The 21361-nt window shown below is 49.8% G+C and overlaps 1 protein-coding gene and 3 non-coding genes across 4 annotated transcripts; 2 read left to right on the top strand and 2 right to left on the bottom strand.

Annotated features, from left to right (window-relative positions):
• The first annotated feature begins 1918 nt into the window (after positions 1-1918).
• trnaa-agc (transfer RNA alanine (anticodon AGC)) lies at positions 1919-1991 on the top strand. The gene has a single exon. It is a non-coding gene; the product is annotated as a tRNA-Ala (tRNA).
• A 741-nt stretch (positions 1992-2732) lies between these two features.
• On the bottom strand, positions 2733-2804 carry trnap-ugg (transfer RNA proline (anticodon UGG)). Its single transcript has one exon. It is a non-coding gene; the product is annotated as a tRNA-Pro (tRNA).
• A 665-nt stretch (positions 2805-3469) lies between these two features.
• trnam-cau (transfer RNA methionine (anticodon CAU)) lies at positions 3470-3542 on the top strand. Its single transcript has one exon. It is a non-coding gene; the product is annotated as a tRNA-Met (tRNA).
• A 2377-nt stretch (positions 3543-5919) lies between these two features.
• Positions 5920-15309, bottom strand: btr30 (bloodthirsty-related gene family, member 30). The gene is made up of 9 exons (XM_088916928.1): positions 15100-15309; positions 11671-12436; positions 10525-10620; positions 9716-9949; positions 9364-9520; positions 8918-8986; positions 8412-8438; positions 7463-7489; positions 5920-7369 (listed from the first exon to the last, which is right to left on the bottom strand). The coding sequence occupies exons 2-9, from the start codon at positions 12253-12255 to the stop codon at positions 6837-6839; spliced, it is 1728 nt and encodes a 575-aa protein (XP_088773054.1). The 5' UTR covers positions 12256-12436; positions 15100-15309; the 3' UTR covers positions 5920-6836.
• Positions 15310-21361: the final 6052 nt, after the last annotated feature.

Here is a 21361-nt window from a genome sequence, read left to right as displayed (position 1 = left end):
GTGTAGGTTGGAGTTATCTACATATGATGGATTGTTTTTAGAGGACAGAGGATTGTGTTACCGAAAACAAAAATCAGACAAGCATTGAAAATAGCACATGAGACACATCAGGGTGTGGTTCGTGCAAAACAGTACCTGAGAAGAAAATTTTACTGGCCCAACATGGACAGTGATGTTGAAAGACTAGTCAGGAATTGTTCCACTTGTGTGTTGAATCAGCCATTGCAGGAGGATCAACCTCTCCAACCACTTGAATTACCACCAAGGCCCTGGACAAAATTGGGCATTGACCTGGTAGGTCCCATTCAGAATGAATACATATTGACTGTCATAGACTATTATACTTCTTACCCTGAGGCGGTTGTTGTATCAGACATACTGTATCTTCAGCCACAGTTATTAAAGAGCTGATGAACATCTTTGCACGATTTGGTTATCCACTAGAGGTAGTAACAGATAATGGCAGGCAATTCATAGGACAGCAGTTTGAATCAGTTCTGACTAACTGTGGAATTAAACACATCCGTGCATCACCTTACTATCGTATCACCTTCTCCGAGAAGTAATGGCAAAATTGAAAGATTTCACAGATACCTGAAAAAGGCCTTGAGAGCAGCTGCGACAGAAGGAAAAAAATGGAGCTCCCTAAGATTCTGCTGGCTTATAGATCAACACCTCACAGGGCATCTGGAGAAACCCCAGCTAATCTTCTCTTTGGACGTGATATCCGGACTAAACTACCAAACGTGGAAAAGAAAGAAGAGCCGAGGGACATTCAAAAGACGAAAGATATCCATAGACGACATGAGGAGTACACACACAAAATGAAATTATATGCAGACCAGACACATTGAGCAAGGGATCACAACTTCAAGGTCAGTGATATAGTGTTTGTGGCTGGCCTAGACAACGGTAAATTGGGTACCAAGTTCAAAGACACTCGCTATGTGCTATTGAGAAACACCTCTTGTAACTCTTTTGAGTTAGTGAGTGTGGAAGATGGCTCAAAAATAATAAGAAATGTAGAACATCTTCGACACGCTCCTCCATTGGATCTTGATTTTGAATCTGCAGAAACAGACAATGCTGAGAATACAGGACTTTCTGACGTGCAGGAAGGGCCGAGTCCTCAGACAGTGGAGAGTACATCCGTAGGAGAGCCAGTAACTTTACCCCGAAGTGAAGTAACAACCAGAAGTGGCAGGGTTATCAGGAAACCGGCTCGTTACAGAGACATTTAAAAATATAGGACTTGCATAGCTCTCCAAATGTTTAATTGCCCTATTTTGTTTGTGTTATCTATGTAGATGTTGCTTAGACTGCTAGAAATGAGGTAAAATTTAGAAGTGACTTAAGTAGAAATTGAGCTAAAATTTGGGTTGGTACTCATAGAAATAGTTGTAAAAAAAAGAAAAAAAAAGTTGAATGTGTTGAATAGAAATGGAAGGTTTAACATTCATTTTGTTGTAATAGTTAATAACTGTTTACTGTGTGTTGATATAGAATTGTTACAATTTTATGGTAAAGTTTTGGACTTTAAAAAGAACAAAGGATGCAGTATAATGAGTAGACATCGCGAGACAACAGAACAAGAGAGTAGAAGGCGGGAATATATGGTGTAAGGGCATGATTTGTGTAGTTAATAAAATAGTTAAAATAATATAAGAACGGCTCTTTATTAAGATACACAACACCGAGAGTCAAAGGAGCGCAAAACACGAAGCTTCAAAAGACAAGATGACTTGATGGAAAGAGCATTGAACTGAGGAGCACCAAAGTTCAGCTCGTACAATAGGCAACGAAGCTCCCGGCGTCTTCATCGCACTTGAAAGGACTGCCTTGCAGACCAAGGGCAGCGGGCGGTGTCCGGTAAGAGGGGCAGAGGCGGTAAGACATGATGCCGAGACACCTGAAGCGAGGGGGGTTAGCTCAAATGGTAGAGCGCTCGCTTAGCATGCGAGAGATAGCGGGATCGATGCCCGCATCCTCCAGGTCCGAGTCTGGAGCTCTGGGAGCCGGGTGCTCTCCTTCAGCCTCTGCGACTTCTAATAGGTTCTCCTCCGCTGAACGTCCTTCAGCTGTCAAGCATTGAAGGGCCACGCCTCCTTCCCCGCCTCAGTCTGCACTGAGTGCGTCTCCGGCATTTTCTCGTCCAATTTGGCAGCTTAGCAAATGAAAAGTATATCCGAGCGAAAACAGTGGCGATGATACTCTCACGAATCCTTAGAAGACGTGCGTTTAATCAACGATTGCTAAACAATCACATTCGAGCCATCAAGCTCGTAGTTTTCCTTCAAATATTGAAAGCTGTCAGCGAGCACATCACGCTCTGCGGGACGCCCCGTATTTTGAGTACTTCAACAGAAAGAAGAGCAGACAGCTCCATAAATATGCGAGGCGCAGAGAGCGAAAGGCGAGCCCCGTACACGTTTCGGTGGCTGAGAGAGGGCATTTCTTGAGCAATGCTTCTGCATTTCTCAAATAATGACGCACGACAACAAGCGTTCGCGGTGCTCATTTACGACATAGTGGTGAGGAGTTTTCAGGACGTGTTCTCTTGAACGAGCAACGAGGTTGCCGCCTTGGACAGCTGACTGCACGCTGTCATTGTGCCACGTGATGAGGATTGACCAGGCTCCTTCAGTCATCAGTCACCTTCCATCGTTTGCCGTAAGCAGACGCTGCGAGGTGATGTGGATATCAGTTCCCAGGAGTGTGGCAGAGGAGGAAGAGGGCTCGTCCGGGATTTGAACCCGGGACCTCTCGCACCCAAAGCGAGAATCATACGCCTAGACCAACGAGCCACAGCGACTCTTTTGCTTTTGTGTTGTCAGCGAGCTGGAAGACGGGGGGAGGCGTCATTCGCTCGTCCCGTCAGACCTTCATCAATAAGTCAAGAAAGCCGACTGCCTTGCAGGCGAAGGGCAGTGGACGGCGCCCGGTAAGAGGGGAACAAGCGGCACAAGGCGACGCCGAGGGGGAAGGCACAGCGAGGGGGATTAGCTCCCATGGTAGAGCGCTCGCTTTGCATGCGAGAGGTAGCGGGATCGATGCCCGCATCCTCCAGGTGTACGCTGAGAGGTCGGTGTGCCGAAAGGTGTCCTTTAGCCTGTGTTCGCGCCTTGCGCCGAGAGTGAAGCGTTTAGCAGCCACGCCCCCTTTTCATCTTCTCTCTGGCTTAAGTGCGTCTCCGCCACTCTCTCTTGACACTTCATGTCAGCATGTCAGAGGTCCCAGTGATCTTTTTAATGGCTGAGTGAGGCCACGATGCTGACGCAGAGAGGCCATTTCAGCCAGAGAGACTTGTGCTAGGTGAGCTGTGAAAGACAGACTCGCGACAGAAACAAACCCCAAAACTCTCGGTGAGATCAAAAGGCAACACAACACCCAGCAGAGGGCGTCGCAAGATTAGGGACCAGGCGTCTGAAATCCGTGTGAGGCAATCTTTCTGGCCGGCACGCCGCAGCTGGCCTCGTTGGTGCAGCAGGTATCGCGTCAGTCTCATAATCTGAAGGTCGTGAGTTCGATCCTCACACGGGGCAGGGCCGCTTGCTCTCTTGCTCTTTTCAGACACTGGCAGCAACTATTCGCTCAGAACCACCTCTACTGGCCTACCACCTGGAAAGCGTCACCTTTACACGGGAGAGGAGCAAAGCCGCACCCCTTTCCTACATAACATTCACATTCACAATTAAGTCCAGAAATTTGCCCTAACTTTCGCTGGCGCTGCTGTCAGCCTGCCCCTGTTGCCGAAGAAAGGCTCACACAGCGTCATGACAGTTGCAAAACAATGTTCCACACTCCGTAAGCAACAACTTCAGTGTTTCAAGTCACCCGATATGCCGAGAGTCAAAGGAACGCAAAACACGAAGCGTCAAAAGACAAGATGACTTGATGGAAAGAGCATTGAACTGAGGAGCACCAAAGTTCAGCTCGTACAATAGGCAACGAAGCTCCCAGCGTCTTCATCGCACTTGAAAGGACTGCCTTGCAGACCAAGGGCAGCGGGCGGTGTCCGGTAAGAGGGGCAGGAGTGTCGTGGATGCGAAGGCTGTTTTCCTGTAGACACTGCTAGTATAGATGTGGTTCAGCTGGTTCTGTTTGTGACCAGTAGTTTTGCTGCCCATGTTGATGATGCTTGAGAGCTGGGTTCTACCCATGACTCCAAGAGGAGCTGTTTATTCGCAGGTTTCGACTTCACGCCTCTCTTCACCTCTCTCGACTTCACACCACCTGAATGCCCACTCCGCTTTCGGCTTTGTTTCTCCCCTGCTTTATCAGCTGCTGACGTTCCTCTCTTTCTCACACCTAAAGACGGCTCCAGAGCCGGAACATTGTGTTTCATTTCTTCTCTTTCTAGCAGGGAATAAACCTTTACTTGCTCCATTGAAGCAGTGAGGATGTCTTGATATACGCCTCTGTGACTAAGTGGGGAAAATGTTTAAAAGCTGACAACTTTGAAAAGTATAATTTTGGATCTATGTTGTGGGTACTGTTTTGTGGTCTCAATGATGAGTTGGACGTAATACCTTTTCTATGATTTGAAACTTCTCACAGTACTGTTTGTCGTGACTGTAGTCTAAATGTCACACCCGGGCTGGTGACAGGTCCCAGGCCTCAGTTGCCCGTGACATTCTGACGATTGATCACACCTCTCTCTCGTGGGTCTGAGGACAGGCTCCTCATCTGCCAGCTGATCAATCCATTGCAGGGTCTGTATTGATCTCCTAAATGCCACCAAAGAAGCACTCTGTCATTGTGCTGCCAAAGGGGATACAGCTCTCAGCACAGCTGTGCAGTGCTCGTCAGCGAACCCAACCATCTTCTGAGCTTCTAACTCTCCCTGAGCTCGCCTCTTTACAATCCTCTGCCAGAGTGGAGCTCGTCTCTGTTGTCTCTGCTCTGGCTGCCAGACATCTGAAGGCTCCACAGACAAAACCCCGTGTCTCCTCTCTTTTCCTTTCAGCCTGGAATAAACCTTCACCTGTTCCTTTGCAGCCTACACATGCTGACGCAGCTGCCTACTCGAACTCAGAGTAATTTATGCTGTAGATGAAGTTGGAGGTGCTTTCTTTGGTCAATTTCTTTTATAGAAAAAGACCCATTATGAACAAATATTAAAAACATCAAAATAAAAATAACTAAGCAAGCGTTATCTAGCACTACATGTACAAAGGAAAAAGTGAAGGTTTATTCCATGCTCAAAAGAGAATAAAAGAGACACACAGTCTTGGGTGAGCCCTGAAGGCCCCACAGCCGAAACGTTGTGTCACTTTTCTTCTCTTTTCAGCAGGGAATATGCCTTTACTTGTTCCTGTGCGGCCTACACATGCTGACACAGCTCCCTACATGAGTTACATTTGCAACACTGGGAGCTTCACTGAGCACTGTGACTAATGACTTGCTTTCCCTAAACGTCTTGTTGATTTTAAAACATTATCTATGTCATGCCCAGTACACCTAGAGGGCACCCTACTTCTGTCCTGTTCCTAGTTCCCTGGGATTATTCATGTCTTTCTGGTGTGTCTGGTTGTATAGCCTGTTTACTTCCTGTGTCAGCTCTGCTCCTCGCTCAGCATTGAGGGCTCAGATGTCCTGAGACCCGCCAAGCACCAGTTTGCTCCTGTCCGTGGCCTGAGGGCATAGGTTTCCATACCGACATCGTCCGACCCCCTGAGCCTGGGCTAACCTCTGTGTTGCCCCTTTTACCGCTACGCACAGGGTCTCTACTGCTCTCCTTGTCATCCCATGGCTTGCCCTTCCGACATCTGCGACAATCTATTACACAAGCAGCTTGTATGTAACGAGTCACTGTTTTTGAAGTAGCTTTTCTACAGTGCACGTCATTGTATCACATGCACGCTTATCTTGTATACGTTGAGGATGTTGCCGTTGTTTTATCAGTGAATCATATAAAACTTGTTTTGTCAACCGTGTTTTTTATTTAGTGTTCACACAGTGGGTGAAGAGGTGGGACACAAAAGCCCAGACATAAGAAGTTACTTTCCCAAATACTTAGAAAAGTGTGTTTAATGTTAATCCCCTCATCTCGCCCCAGACTGCCATCTGGCCTGTAAGGGTGATGGTCTATAAGAAGTCTGTGGGTTTCGGGGTACAGGTAGTGATCAGGCCCAGGGGTAATTCTAGGTACAGACACAAAACAAGAGAGGTTCTCCTTCCTGTGTCCTCGGGATTTGTGTCCTGTATGGCTCCAGTGTGTTTATTAAGGTTAAGTTAAATTAATTGCTGTTCCTTTCATGTAACACTGTTGCCTAAGAGAGGGAGTGAAATAGCATAACAGCCGGGCCTCAGCACTCTGAGGGCATTAACGGTAAGCAGTCTGGTCTGACCACATGCTGCATGTTCTCTTACTCTCACAGCAGGAAGAGGTGCAGCTGAAATGAAAAATCCAGAGTAGATCAAATGCATCGTTAATCTTCAGTCGATGTGCATCCATCATTGTAAGAGTCAGTAAGATCTTTTTTATACTGATATTCAGTGTGATATTCATATTTACTTTGTTTTTGTGACTTGGACTTTTAGCCGTTAGCGTTTCACAGCAGTGTGACTCCTCGGCCGAATGTAGCTTGGCTGAGAGAGATGTAATTCAGGAGACGGTCCAGAAGGGGGCAGCAATGAAGCACAGGCGCTGTCCTGCGGGGTCCGAGCTAAGTGGGGAGAGGGGACGGCTGGAGTTTTGTGTTGTACCTCCTCTCGGGCTCCTGTGGGGAGCCGTATTGATTATCGATCCCGTGCTGCGGTGTTCCTGTAGCGATGGACGCAGGCCGGCGTGGCTCTCGGTGGGAGCGAGTTCTGGAGTCTGTTTCCTCCTTGCCTCACTCGGCGATGGTGAGCAGAGAGCAGAGCACCAGGGGCACCTCCTTGTCCCCGGTGCCCAGCAGCGGGTACAGCCGCTCGGAGAAGCTGTCGGTGAAGGTGTAGATCTCCGAGCCGTTCTTGGCATTGTAGAAGGAGACCTGGCCTTCCTCGTAGTCCACGAACACGCCCACCTTCTTCAGCTTCAGCGAGTACTTCACCTTGGAGGCGGCAGGGCCGGTCAGGGCGCGCAGGTGGGACCCGGACCACCAGAGGGCCCAGTATCCCGTGAGGGGGCTCATGTCGAACAGCCCCTTGCGGGGGGCTGACTCCCGCACCGCCCCCAGCTTCCAGTCCGTGTTGTCGCTCACCGCCACCTCCCAGTAGTGCCTCCCGGAGGTGAAGCCCTCCTTGCCCAGCACGCAGGACAGCACGTCGTAGCGCTGGGAGCTGTTGCGGTAGTGCTGCAGCTTCTCGCCCCTCTTCACCTGCTTGCGGTCCTCCGACAGGATGAGGAAGGGGTAGGCCGTCACCGGGTTCAGGGTGATGTCGTCTGGGGGGAGGAAGAGGAAGAGTCATGCGGCTGTCCCGTCGGCACGTTGTTAAACAAGGGCGAAAGGAAGGAGGGCGGGGGGACGTGACTCACCCGTGTAGGAGCGGATCCTCTTGATGCCTGCGGAGACAGGGGAGAAGGAGGATCAGCATGGCCTCGTGCCTCAGCACACAGGACAGTGGGTGTGTGTGCCTCCATAGCGCAGCAGAGAGGCTCACGTCGAGCGGCTCTAGGTCAGAGCTGGTCAGCACGATCAGGAAGGGAATATATCACGCGGAGCTGCTACTGCTATCCCTTGCTGCTGCTACTCCCACTGCAGCACAACCAGCAGCTATTTCACCCTGCAGCTCACAGCTCACAGCTGGTAGCCCACGGAGGCTCAGCAGGTATGAGTCTGACCAGTACCTGGAGGGGAGACTCCTGGGAAAGTTGAAGCTGCTGCTGGAAGAGGTGTTAGTGGGGCCAGTAGGGGGTGCTCACCCTGCAGTCTGTGTGGGTCCTAATGGCCCAGTATAGTGATGGGGACACTATACTGTAAAAAACCGAGGTCTTGACTCTGTGGTCATTCAAAATCCCAGGGCATTTCTTGAAAAGAATAGGGTGTCCTGGACAAATTTCTCCCTTTACCAGTTATGTCTCCTAATAACCCCCCTCTCTGAACTGGCTTCATCATTCTGCTCTCCTCCCCACTGAGAGCTGGTGTGTGTGAGCAGACTGGAGCATCATCCAGGTGGGGCTGAACACTGGTGGTGGTGGAGAGGAGACCCCATTATCTGTAAAGCGCTCGGAGTGGAGTATCCAGAAAAGCGCTACAGAAGGGTAAGGATGATTATTTACTTCTACTGCACTGTCACTACTGTTACTGCACTGCTACTACTAGTACTGTTTCTGCAGCTGGCAGCATGTTTTCTACTCGCTACCACTATATCTGCTGTTATTGCTCCCACTGCCCCAGAAGTGTCCCACCGCTACTGCTGCTGCTCTTGGTGCTGTTACAGCTGCAGCACAGGGTTTCTGAAGACCAGCATAGAGGCAGACTTACCGGAGCCTGGTCGAATCCTGGTTAGATCTGGAAGACAGACAGGCAAATTGGACAGAAGAGAGAAGGGTGTCAATATTGCAGAGAAGTTTAATAAACACACACGACAGGACAGGAGATAATGGGAGAGACAGGAGATAACAGAGAATCCCTCAGTAATAAACAGAGCAACAAGAGTGGAGACACCGTGAGAGAGGACATAGCAGTATCTCTTAGTAATAAACAACAGGACAGGAGACACGGTGAGAGATAGGAGATCACAAAATCTCTCAGTAATAAACACACACAACAGGACAGGAGACACAGTGAGAGAGGAGACATTAGAATCTCTCAGTAAATAGTACACAACAGGACAGGAGACAAGTGAGAGGGAGGAGACAGAATCTCTCAGTAATAAACACACACAACAGGACAGGAGACACAGTGAGAGAGAGGAGACAATAGAATCTCTCAGTAATAAACGCACACAACAGGACAGGAGACAAGTGCCACTGTGTCGACAGTCTCACCTTTCAGGGACCACTGACTCCTCCTCATCCCTCGTAGACTCATTGTGCTCTCGCTGTGAGAGAGAGAACCTGCAACACAGAGAAGACAGATTCAGAAGCACAGACGTTTGGGTGTCTCTGATAGAGACACAAGCCAAGCTGCACCACAGACAGTCTGAAGTCTGGTGCTGCACATTGCACGTACTCTAGTTCTCTTACAGTAGAGACCTGTGACCCACATTTTTGTTTCCCTTATAAAGCCCTGTGGTGATGCAGGAGGAACTCGGACCAAAAGGGATCTTTAGGGTTTGGCAATATCCTCATACCACCACAAGAGGTCGCCATACGCACACAGTTCCAAAACTTCTGTCTGAGCAGGGAGGGAGGGGCCGCAGTCCTACCCACCGACCCTCGCTCGTGCCTCACCCCCTGCCTCCCCGAGGCTGCGCCCCGCCGCTCAGACTCACCGGACCGCCGGGGCCGGACCTCGCCCATCCGGATGTCGTCCAGCCTCTCTCTCACGTCTCCCAGGGCTCTCTTCACCTCCTCCAGGTGGAAATGCATCTCCAGGCTCAGGCTGGACGTGTCCTCTGTCTGAATGGGCCTGCTGGCCTCCTGGAAGCCCTGGGAGGGGAGAGAGCGAGTGGAAGATCAGAGGTGAACAGTGGGTATTGATGACCTATTGACAAGGTATTGATTATCTGCAGTGAGGAACAGTGACTACCTGCAGACAGCTGATATGATCCTCAGAGGTGGACAGTAGGTATTGATGACCTATTGAAGGTGTATTGATTATGTGCAGTGAGGAATAGTGACTACCTGCAGAAAGCTGATGTGGTCCTCGGAGGTGGACAGGTGCTCCAGGGTGTTGTGCCTATTATTGAGCTCGGTCATCTCATTGCCCAGCTGCCTGACCATCTCCTCCCCCCTGCTCTCCATAGCCTCCTGCTTCTGGTTGATCCCGGCGACCAGCTCCTCCCGAATCCGTTCTGCTGACCGGATCACCTCCGCCAGGACCTCCTCGCACTGTGCCTTCTCCCGCTGGGCCAGGCTCTGATGGGACAGCGGCGTGTTCAGACACGGGCAGGGGCTGACGGCCGCACCGTGTCACTGCAGTAGCAGAGGGAGCCCCGTAGAGGGCGCTGTGTGCAGCTGGGGGTGCACGGGCCCAACACAGTAACAGCAGGTCACCCATATGGTGACACATGACACCCACAGGTCGTGGCCTGATTCCCATCAGCCCTTGCAACTGTAACTCACTACTGTACGTTGCAAACATTGATATGTAGTGCCATGCCTCCTCACACTGTGGGCTGTGCTGTGGAAAAGTCTCAGGTGTCCAGCAGAATCAAAAGCGATCATGCATAATAAATATAGATCGAGAGCTGCATGGAGCTTTTTCCAGCTTTTAACCAAATGTTATACAGATGTGGAGATTGAAAAAGTGGTCAGATATTTCTTATTCACCCTGTTGTCTATGTTTCAGCAATAAACCTTATTTTGGTTTGAGTGATCGATATCTTGAAATCATTTGGCATTGCTGTGAAAGGATGGGAGATGTTGAAAGTGAGGCGCGTGGGGAAAAGGGTTGGGAAGCTTTTGACTAGAGACTGGACTACAGGACTCACTCTGAGGGACTCCATCGTGCTCTGCAGCTCCGACAGCTTGAGACCTCGGAGCTCAATGCCCTTCCGCAGCTCCAAGCCCATCTTCCCAAGCAGCTTCTGCAAAAACCAAATGAGCTGCATGAGCTAAATAGCACCCCGCACCCCATGTCCCTCAGATGTAATCTTGCTGGTTATTGCAGTCATTTTGGGTCAGCTCATTGTTGAAACCCTTGAACCATCCACAGCCCTAGATAGGGGGGTCCTGTGAATCGAACTTTAGAGTAGAGTAGTTCATTGCCATACGTACACATACGTTGGAATTCTTACTCGCTCTGAACATACACAGTACAACAGACAACACCACACAATGTAGACAACAGGAACAATAACTATGTAATGGAAAAATAAATAAATCTGTAGTAAGGAGACTATGTAAAAAGTGTAGAGGGCAGATGTGTGTTGAGTCTGTGGCCCTGCAGTTAGCTGTTGAGGACGCACACTGCAGTGGGATAGGAGCTTTTCTTGAGTCTAGTGGATCTTGTTTTAACAGCGCGGTACCGCTTGCCAGGGCGCATGGGGGAGAACAGTTTGTGGCCTTTAGGAAAAAACAGGCTGTATGAAAAAACAAACGCTATGGCGATCACCATAGCAGCAGCATTGCAGCTCAGGGGCAGTGGTGGGGTGTGATGGGGTGAGACATCATGGGTCAGTGTGCTGTCTGGGTCAGGGCTGAGGGCTCTGGATAGTGGTGTGGAGCTGTGGTTAGGGGTCAGGGCTCTAGATGGCAGTCTGGAGCTGGGGTGAAAGGTCAGGGGTCAGGACTCTGGGGGACAGTGTGGTGCTGGGGCCAGAGATCAGGGGCCAGGGCTCTAGGCGGCAACGTGGTGCTTGAGTGAAAGGTCAGGGGTCAGGGCTCTAGGGGGCAGTGTGGTGCTGGGGTGACAGGTCAGGGGTCAGGGCTTTGAGCAGTGGGGTGGGGCTGGGGTTGGACTCTTGGTGGCAGTGTAGAGCTGTAGTAGGGGTCAGGGCTGGGGTAGGCAGTGCAGAGCTGGTGTCAGGCATCAGTGAGCCTCTCCTTTCTTTGTGTTGAGCCTGTCCAGTGTGTGGCCTTTGGCAGTTCAAACTCCCATCCTGGCCTCTACCTGCTGCCCTCTCCCCTCCCCATACCTGCTTGCTGCTCCTCTCCACCTGGACGGACACTGTCCTGTGCTTGCGGTGCTCGGCCTGGGCGCAGCTGGCGCACACACAGACCTGGTCCGTGCGGCAGTACACGTCCAGGAGCTTGCGGTGGATCGTGCACATGCGGCCCTGGAAGGCCACCTGGGGCTCCCGCAGCTGGTGGTGGGAGAAGAACGCCCCCTGGAGGTGCTGCTGGATGTGGGCCTCGCAGTAGGAGGCCATGCAGGTCAGGCAGGAGCGCACAGCTCGCCGCCTCCCGCCCAGGCACACGTCGCAGGCGATCTCCCCCGGCTGGGCGCGGTCGCCTCCCCACGCGGCGTCCTCCCCCGCCCTCGACTCCTTGTAGGTCTCGGCGATCTGGGCGAAGACGCGGTTGATGTTGAGCTCGGGGCGGCGCAGGAAGCTGCGCTTGCAGAGGGGGCAGCAGCACTTGTCGACATCGCTGGTGTCCCAGTAGCTCCCGATGCACAGCTGGCAGAAGTTGTGGCCGCAGGGCGTGGAGACGGGGTCGGTGAAGATGTCCAGGCAGATCGAGCAGGTCAGCTCCTGTTCGCTGCACAGGGCCTCTGCCATCTTGAACAGGGGCAGCCGGGGTGGGTTGAAGGGTCAAAGATCAAAAGCCACAGATCAAGGTCAAAGGCTAAAGGTTGAATGCTTAATGTTTGTGGTTTGTGATTAGAGGTCAAAGGCTAAAGGTGGTGTATGCTCAGAGAGAGCTGGGACGGGAAGCAGCAGAGAAAACGTAGTTGAGGCCCTGTAATAAAAAAGAAAGAAACATTAAGTAGAACGAAGATGAATGTGAATTACAGCATCTTATAGTGGCCTGGGTCGGCCATATTGGACTGGAATACAGGGTTAGGGCAGTAAGGGCTTTGGAGAGAGTTGGGGTTTACAGAAAGTGTGGATCGGTTGCTACAGTGAAAGAGAGAGGATGAGCATGTGGCTGAACTGAACAGCGTGCAGTGTGAGGGGACAGCGAAGGTTCACCTGCGTGAGTGATAACCTTGTGAAAAGAAGCTCCTGAAAGCCTGCAAGCTTCTCTTCAGCTGGCTGTCTAGTGTCCAGGACAGTGTGCCCCTGTACTCATCCCTGCCCTTCGTCCTGCCTGCGCGGGGTCTGCCTGTCTGATCTCTGATGATCAGGGTGCGTCCTAGTGTGCTCTCACCCTTTTCAGAGCGAGCTGAGACTGAGCTGAGCTATTTTAGTCTGGGGGGGCGGGGGGAGGGGGTTGACAGAGTAAAAACCAGTCATGGTTCAGGGCAGAGTCTGCCTCTTCTTTATTCAGAGGAATCGCAGAGAGAGACACAAACGGATGACTTCCTTCCAGGCCGGGCACGGGTGCGCTCACTCTTTGCAACAATTATTGCGACGCCTCACTTCCGGATGTCTGCCCTAGGTTTGGGGTTCTGGGTCTGGGCTCCCCGCCCCTTCGTGTGACTTATGCGGGACAGGAAGGGGGTTTGAGGGCTATGTGTCGGGGAACCTATAGGTAGAACAGGAGGATCCTTATGCGTGACCGGAATCCCACAGAACGCAGAGTAGCAAAGGGACGATCCGAAAGACGAAATCCAAAGGCTGGGTCGATAAGGGAGGCAGAGGGTCCGGTAACGAGAGATATCCAAAAACAATCCAAGTCGAAATCCAGAAGGCAAGGTCAAGAGGCGGAAGCAGAAGATTCATAACAGGAGATCAGTCAAAAGGCTTGGAAACACACACTGGAGAATACTACAAGAGGCTTCTCAATAGTGAGCATGGGAAGGTGTGTGAGGGGGGTTTAAATACTGAAAGGAAAGGGGTGTGATTGGATGATTGGTTAGGGAGTGAGAATTTGAGGAATCTGATGCATGTGAGAATGTGATGGGTTCAATCAGGGATGAGATTGTGAAGCAGAGGTTCCGGGAATGTAACATCGTTTGCGAGGGAGAGTGTGGAATGTGACAGGGACAGAACGGCGTTTCAGAGGTATAGTGTGGGGCGTGACACTATGGTTTTTGAGATATTTTGGAAAATTGGCACTTGGAAAAGTAATTGTTACCAACTTGAGACCTGGAGAGCCAGACTCAGTGGTACCAGAATGAGACTAGTTCAGCCTCGTTCTTCTAGAGAAGAGGTGATGGACCGGTGCTCACACCACAGACACTAACCTCAGAGTTCTGCTGAGGCCCCAGCAGGGGACTGTGCAAAAAGATAGCTTTTCTGAGACATAGTGTCATCTACTACAGATCCTGCCCTCTGCTGTTCACAGCCAAGAACAATAAGATGAAAAATAAACCCTACAAAAATGTTTTGACTGATTGTCAACACTGATGCCCTGGGGGAACTAACATGATGTAATCCAGAACAAAAGACTCACTTGAATGTTTACACAGTCTGCCTTAGTGAGGTATAAGAGAATGATATGCACCATAGGAGTGGACCATACTGTCCATACGAGTGGGACAGGCTCCAAACAAAGGATGTTTCACAATTCTTGAAGCCAGTAAAGTAGTAGCAGACCAGTCCTTTTCCTCATCAGAACTTTATAAAAAGTGAAAGGAGGCCCTACTGACCTGGTTCTGTTCTTCTCTTGTAGGCCCAAAGCCAGAACAGGTCAAAACTCCCCCCCCAATAGATTGAATGCCCTTCAACCCCCCCTTCCTAGAAAGGGCTGTTTTGGAGTAGCCAATCAAACTTGCACGCCTTTAGGAGGTGGGAGGAAACTGCAGAGCCTAGCAAGAATCCACAGGGAGAACACATCAGCTCTGCAAAGAACAGGACCCCCCCCCACCCAGAATCGACCCCTGGACTCTTCTGGGGAATGGGGCTGTGAGGCAGTGGTGCTATCTGCAACACTACAGTATCACCTCTGAATGTAAGTGTTGCTTTGGCACAGAAGGCTGCAGTGAGTGAGGTCAAGGGAGGACCTCAATGAAGGCAACAGCACACCTAGCTAATGTTTCAATTCAGACAGCTCCGATGGTCTATGGTTAGTGGATTCGTAGAAAAATGCCAGCAGGAAATGGAACTCCGGGCCACAGGAAGTGTCAGAACTCCCACCCCAGAGCAACACAGGATAGATACCAGGTATCTGAGCCTCTGTGAGGGCCATCCTCCAGCATTATTCTGTGTACATTTTAATTGCTTAAATTGCTGATTAAAAACTAGATATCTCAACTGGTACAAAAAATGCTTCACCCCTAAATTCCATGTGTCTCCCACTGAATCCTTTCCCTGCAAGATCAGGAGCTCCAGGAGGAGAAACATGCCCACAGGCCGGTTCTCCTCATTGAGTTATTAACTTACTGAGCTCAATGGAGCCCCGGTCAGTATAGATTTGCAGAAATAAGAACAGCCCTTATAAAGCAACAGCAGTTACCCATACCTTCACCTCAGACCGCCGGGAATGAAAGTCAGGGATAAAAAGACAGCAGATCCTACCTCCGGGTGCATGTCCTCTTCCTCACGACTAAACAGCAGAAATCGTTGGCCAACTTGTCACTCAGCCCGCAAGGAAGATGGGAATATCCTTACCCCCCTCACCCCCCTCACCCCCCAAAAACACCAACAGCTCCAGCAGCAGTGGCGTGCAGGAGAGCCTCTCGGACACGCTGGCCCTGGTGTGCCTGTGCCTCTCAGCAGTGAGTCACTGCAGGAATCAGGTCAAACCAAACCTTTCTACTCACACACCCCCCAGCTGCTCCACCCCGAGAGACTGGTTCCACCACTTCTCCAGGATGCTCTGGATTCACTGGATTCCTGGCTTTAAAGGAGCACCACACATCTAAAGCCTCTTCCCAGCATGTGTGAGAAAACATCCTGGCCTGCTGCTTGCTGGTGTTCATTGGCACGGCCAGGCCTATGTCGTCTTTGGGTCAAGAGTGCTAATATTGCATACTAATGGTCAGGAGGGATTGTGCTGACGGTGCTTGGCCTCATTTGGTTCACTACACAGATCAAGAACATGGTAGGAATTTCCAAAAAGACTCATTCTAGGTCTCAAGGGTAGGAGGTCTGAGGACAGAGTGGAGGAACTTGATCTCTTTGGTTTTAGTAAAAGACAGTGAAAGGTTCTGGTCCCGGAGGGCCAGTGCATCTACAGGTTTGCAGTCCAGCTGGTCTTTTAATGGCCTGAGTTGGCTCGTTATTTTCTGAACTGGAGCAGCTTCTCCCAGGAGCTTCAGGTGCTGCTGCTTTAGCAATTCCCTGACCCCCTGCAGGACCAGGATAGTGGACCCCTGGCTAAGAGATGGGACTGAAGGGCCACCCCAGATTTTAAATCTTTGAAAGGGTTAAATCAAGATGGCTGACCCCAGCAGTCACATCAAGCTTAATGAACAGAGCACGAGAACACAACTGGACAGTGAATGGCCAGGTTTGCACAAATATTGGAAAACACAATGGAAGGCAGAAGGGGGAGGAGGCTGAGCTCTGGTGCGATGAAGTGCCTGTTCTCAGCGTCATGTTTTTACACCGTTGTGAGGACCATTGTGCTGACCTCTTTGTGCAGAGCCTGGAGGCTTTTTGTGTAAAAGGCTCTTCAGCAAGAGGTCGAAAGGCACAACAGAGAGGGAAGGCATATCTGCTGGTATCGAAAGCACAAATGCAGAACAGATGTGTTGAAGATGTCAGGACAAACGGCAGCCTTATACAGAAAGAAAGAGCTGTGCCGTGTGTTTCCCACCCCTAGTGTCAACTCTGCGAAGTTTCTCGCACGTTTCGTCAGGCAGGTTCTCTTATGTAGTAAGAGGAGTGTGGTTTTCACCAGCTCTCGACTGAAGAAAATCTCGAGTCATGCTGAGACAGACTCGCTTCCTGAAGTGGTTGGTTCAGGACAGTGAGTTTTCTATTTTACCCCATTCTGGAATGCAGCACTCCCAGACTATCCCGTCTGTCCAGCGGGGCGACATTCCAACCTTGCTGGTACAGCTGGATGAGACAGGAGTCCTTCAGCTGTGAGCGATTAGAATAGCACTGAAAGAACAACACTGCCTCTGGCAGAACATTACTGATTGAGGGCCGGACTGTTCTTTCTCCCCTCTCTCACTTTGCCTCCTGTCCTGTTGGGTGTGTTTATTACTGACAGATCCTGTGTGATCACCTCTCTCTCACAGAGACACTGCTGTCCCTCTCCTCTCACACTCCCCCTGAATTCACACACTGAGACACACCTGACTGGACTGTAGACACTGCTAGAGACACTGCTGTCCCTGTCCTCTCACACTCCCCCTGAATTCACACACTGACACACCTGACTGGACTGGAGACACTGCTAGAGACACTGCTGTCTTTCTCCTCTCACACTCCCCCTGAATTCACACACTGACACACCTGACTGGACTGGAGACACTGCTGTCCCTCTCCTCTCACACTCCCCCTGAATTCACACACTGACACACCTGACTGGACTGTAGACACTGCTAGAGACACTCCTGTCCCTCTCCTCTCACACTCCCCCTGAATTCACACACTGACACACCTGAGTGGACTGTAGACACTGCTAGAGATATTGCTGTCCCTCTCCTCTCACACTCACTTGAATTCATACACTGACACACCTGAGTGGACTGTAGACACTGCTAGAGACACTGCTGTCAATGTCAGTCAGTCAGTCAGTCAGTCACAGTGTATCCCAGTATCCCTTTGTTACTAAACTTGATACCCAGTATCTCTTGGAAACCCAGTATCCATTTGACCCTTTAAAAGAGACTGAATATATACAGAGTATTGCCTGAAGTGCATTTCAGTGTTGCAATGCAGGTTTCAGTTTTGTGGGATTAAATACATGCCAAATGATGAGAGCTATTGGGTGTCTCTGGTCCCTATGTCCCATCTCAGGCCATTCTGGTACAATTCTACACTTAACTGGGGGCAAAGTGTGTAAAAAGCTCTCGGATCTTTTAGGATGGAAAAGCTCTATGTCAATGCCAGGAATTATTTTAAATCCCCTTTATTGCAAACAGTGCTTTTGATTAATGTATCATTTACTTGTTTTTCAATTTCATATTGTCTAAAATATTGACAAGTCTGATGGTGTCACACTTTCGAAACAAGTGAACTACGTTCATACCCTGGGAGCTGAGGTGCAGTCTTGTACGCCGATATATACAGTGTTTGTCCAATTTCTGTTTCAATCCATGCACTTTGACTATACTACATAACCATACTATGACACAACACTATGTTTAAAAATAAAGGTTTATTTGGCAAAGAGGTTGACATCATTCACAGATTTCTCAACATCGCAGGTGACTCTGTCCCAGGAGGACCCGCTGACTCTCGATCTTTCTGTCTGCAGCCGAAGTTTGGTTCAGAAAGCCGAGCAGACAAAGCTGAGCACTCAGACGTCAGCAGTGTTAGTACCCAGACTCTGATCTAGAAGCACAGCTGTGGTCAGGTCAGTACTGGGAGGAGAGTGGTGCCGTAAGTGGTGTGAGGAACCAGAAGGGGGCGCTCTTCCCTCTAGACCAGTATTTCCCCTCCCATGCCCTAGTATTATCTGGTGACTGGTGACACCATGCTGCAGAAGGCGCCATCCTTCAGATGACATGTTAAATTGATCCTCAGACCAACTAGTTACTATCACCTGAACAAGCTGGATAGGCTGAATGCCCTCCCCTCATTTGTATTACGCAATTCGAAAGTCATATTTTTCTTGTCGTACGCTTTTTCTTGTACCTACAATGTATGATTTTCATTCCTCAAGAAAAGGAAAAAATGTGCCAACCCTGATGTTTTTACTTTTTCTGTCATTTTTTGTGCTTCCTTGCTATTTGTGTAGGACTGGACCCTTGAGGTCTGCGTTTCCTATTTAGTACAAGATGATTATAATGATTACATAGAATATTGCCTGCACTGTAGTACAACAGTACTAACAAAAATCAGTAGCAAGAAGAATTTCTATCCCTGCGTTTCATTTACAAGAATCTCACAGATCCTACGTTTTGTGAGCCAAGGAAAACAAATTGTGCATACGAAGAATAATCTGCTAAATCGCCCCCCAAAACATTGTTGTTCTGAATGGTATCAAGGAACATGTTTTTCCTCACATGCTGATGTATCATTTCCTTCATTTTAGGCATGTCCTCCAGATTTTTTATCTTATCCAATTCATTCTTAACCTCCTGTGCCAGCTGCTCTGGAAGTTTTTGCTGTAAAGTTCTATAAAATTGGTTATATTTCTCATATGTGTTTGGGCTGTTTTCAAATGACTTTAAAATGTTGGCTTTAGTGTAAGACTGTGTCTTTGGCTCGATAATTTTTTCATCCCATTCTTCTACTTTTTGTTGGATTTCTGGGAACAGTTTCCTATAAGATGAAAGATATGGTTTTTCAGCCACTTTTGTCTTATTTTCAAACTTATGCCCAGCAAAACCCCACCACTCCTCAAACCCTATGTAACATTTGCCGGTTTTTTGAAGAATGTTCTGTTCAAATGGGTCTTTACAATACCTAAGCATGACAAACAGGCAGGACTCCGTGTTCGGTTCAAAAGGGGTCATGCAGGGGCTGTTTTTTGTAAACCAGTAGAGGTTTGTTGCACCCTTTGCATTTTCAGTAGGTACTTCTCTAGCCAGGTTCCTCTCTGTATGAACTTTAATATTATTCTCCATTTCTACTTCTGCAATGCCAAGCCATTCTAACTCTCTTTCTTTCTCTATTAACATGTAGGAATGCTGCCCTTTTGGTGTCTCAACTCTGGACTTCAGGTCTGTAAACACATCCACAACGTCTGCATCTCTAGTGAATCTACGTGCACTAACTAATTTGTCTAAGCTAACTAATTCTCCCATTTCTGCGTAATATTTTTCAAATATCTCATCCCATGTCTTTACTCCTAATTTTGCCTGTAAGAAATTCAGATCTGCTTTCATTTTATTCCAATTTTCTTCTGAAACAGGAGGCTGGGCGTCGGGCTGTCCGGGTCCTCGCTCCGGGCCGGCGGGCTGGGCGTCGGGCTGTCCGGGTCCTTGCTCCAGGATGGTGGGCCTGTCTCCAGACAAAGCCTTCTGGTCTAGCTGACACCCATTGATGGTTCGCCGGCAGCATCTGGGCATCTTCCCTTTGGTTTTCTCGAGCTCCTCCAGCTGCTTCACCTTCTTCTCTGCTTGAGACGCCAGTTCATCTCCCAGCTCTTTGAACTTCCTGGCCAAACCTTGAGACTTCGTTTTTATGCTCCTGCCGATATTAATCCCGAGCTTTTGTAGGCTGTCCAGGGTCATGACTTTTCTGGAGGCCTTTAACGTCCCTCTGAATGGCACAGTCTGGAGCTTTTTCGAGAGGCCCTTGCCTGCAGCATAGCTTTTAATTGCGATCCTTTTTAAACCTTTGGGTGTTTTGATAGTTACATGTTTGACAATATTAACAGTATTTTTCACTGCCAGGTAAGTACTTTTCAAAGTTTTCGCGATGGACTTCTGTAAAGTCTTTCTGAGTCCTTGCTTAGCTACCATTTTCTTGCTGGATCTTATCGAATGCATACTTAGTTTGGTTGAAGCCCTCATAGCTTTGCCAAAGGCCTTTATCCCGGCCTTGGTGCCGAGTTTCACGCCTGTTTTAATGCCGTACGCAACCCCTGGTGCCGCTCCAGCTGTGAGCGCAATGGCTAAATCGACAGCCACATCGATCGCGGCGCTATTGAGGCTTTCCTGCGCGACCGTGTGACATCCCTTCCCAGCATACACCGCGGAGCGGATGAGGTAGTAAAACACAGAGAGTACGGGGATGTAGCCAATAACGTCGGCCGCCTTGTATTCATGCTTATCATAACATCGAGAGCACATGGATACCAGGTTGAGGTCCTCCTTCACCTCCTCCAGATGCAGCCAGGTCCACTTCTGCGCCTCGGTACCTCGCTGCTTCTGTGTCATCACGCTGTCGCTCTCGGAAGCGAGGACAGACGCGCTGCCTCGGAAGCACGACCTGATTAGGTCACCCGCCCGCTCCCACATCTGGAAAGGTTCGTAGCTGTATTTCTGCCGGAGCAACACCTGGGGGGCATGGCTTAACTCTGGGTGTTTGATACTCAGCGCCAGGACGTTGCCAGCACTGCAGAGGTGCTTCCCCTCCCCGAACCACAGCTGGTTCTCCACAAGGTCGTTGCTAAACTCGTGGAGAGAGACCTGCCTGCATTCAATCTGCGTTAACAAATGACAAGGGTCCTGCTCGTTCTTGATGAGGTAGAGCTCCACGTGACTGCGGTTGGGCAGGCAGTGGAGGGTGTCGGGATTGTTCAGCCCCTGGGTCTTGGGAATGAAGTACCATTTCTGACTAGGCCTGTTGTTGGGTGAGCAAACTCCTGCATTGGGGCCATGAAGATCAAGGACTTTCTCATTCCAAGCCGACTGAATGTACAGGTGATGTTTTTCCCACTTCTGTGTCCTCCAGTCACTGCGCCTCGTGGCCAGAGTAACATGGCTCCCTTTGAGGTTCCAGTCCATCGCCAGATGGTTAGCGTCATTGATCAGGTGGCGTCCATTCCAGTACCACAGCTGGGCGTGGGAAGATTCGAGCAACGGTCTCAATTTGATCGGCTCCCCCCTGGAAAAGCCAGTCAACAGCTCACATGGCTCCCAGCCGTTTTTAATGAAAAAGGTGCAGACCAGCTTCTCCAGGTTGTTCAGGTGGTCCTCGAATTTTATGACCTCCCACGCCTGAGCCCGGCCTCCTCGGCCCAAACAGGCCGTTGCCAGATTGACGCTCC

The sequence above is a fragment of the Atractosteus spatula genome, chromosome 5 (genome assembly GCF_055471065.1).
Source record: "Atractosteus spatula isolate fAtrSpa1 chromosome 5, fAtrSpa1.hap1, whole genome shotgun sequence".
Classification (NCBI taxonomy): Eukaryota; Metazoa; Chordata; class Actinopteri; order Semionotiformes; family Lepisosteidae; genus Atractosteus; species Atractosteus spatula.
This window is presented reverse-complemented; position numbering and strand designations above follow the sequence as displayed.

Bases quoted from the DNA above. Each gene is read 5' to 3' on its own strand.
- btr30 (XM_088916928.1), bottom strand. From the start codon at position 12,255: ATGGCAGAGGCCCTGTGCAGCGAACAGGAGCTGACCTGCTCGATCTGC. The intron at 8,987-9,363 runs GTGAGTCTGAGC...TCTGTGTTGCAG, and splicing joins GGTCCGGCCCCGGCGGTCCG to GTTCTCTCTCTCACAGCGAG. The intron at 7,370-7,462 runs GTGAGTCACGTC...TCCTCCCCCCAG, and splicing joins GAGGATCCGCTCCTACACGG to ACGACATCACCCTGAACCCG.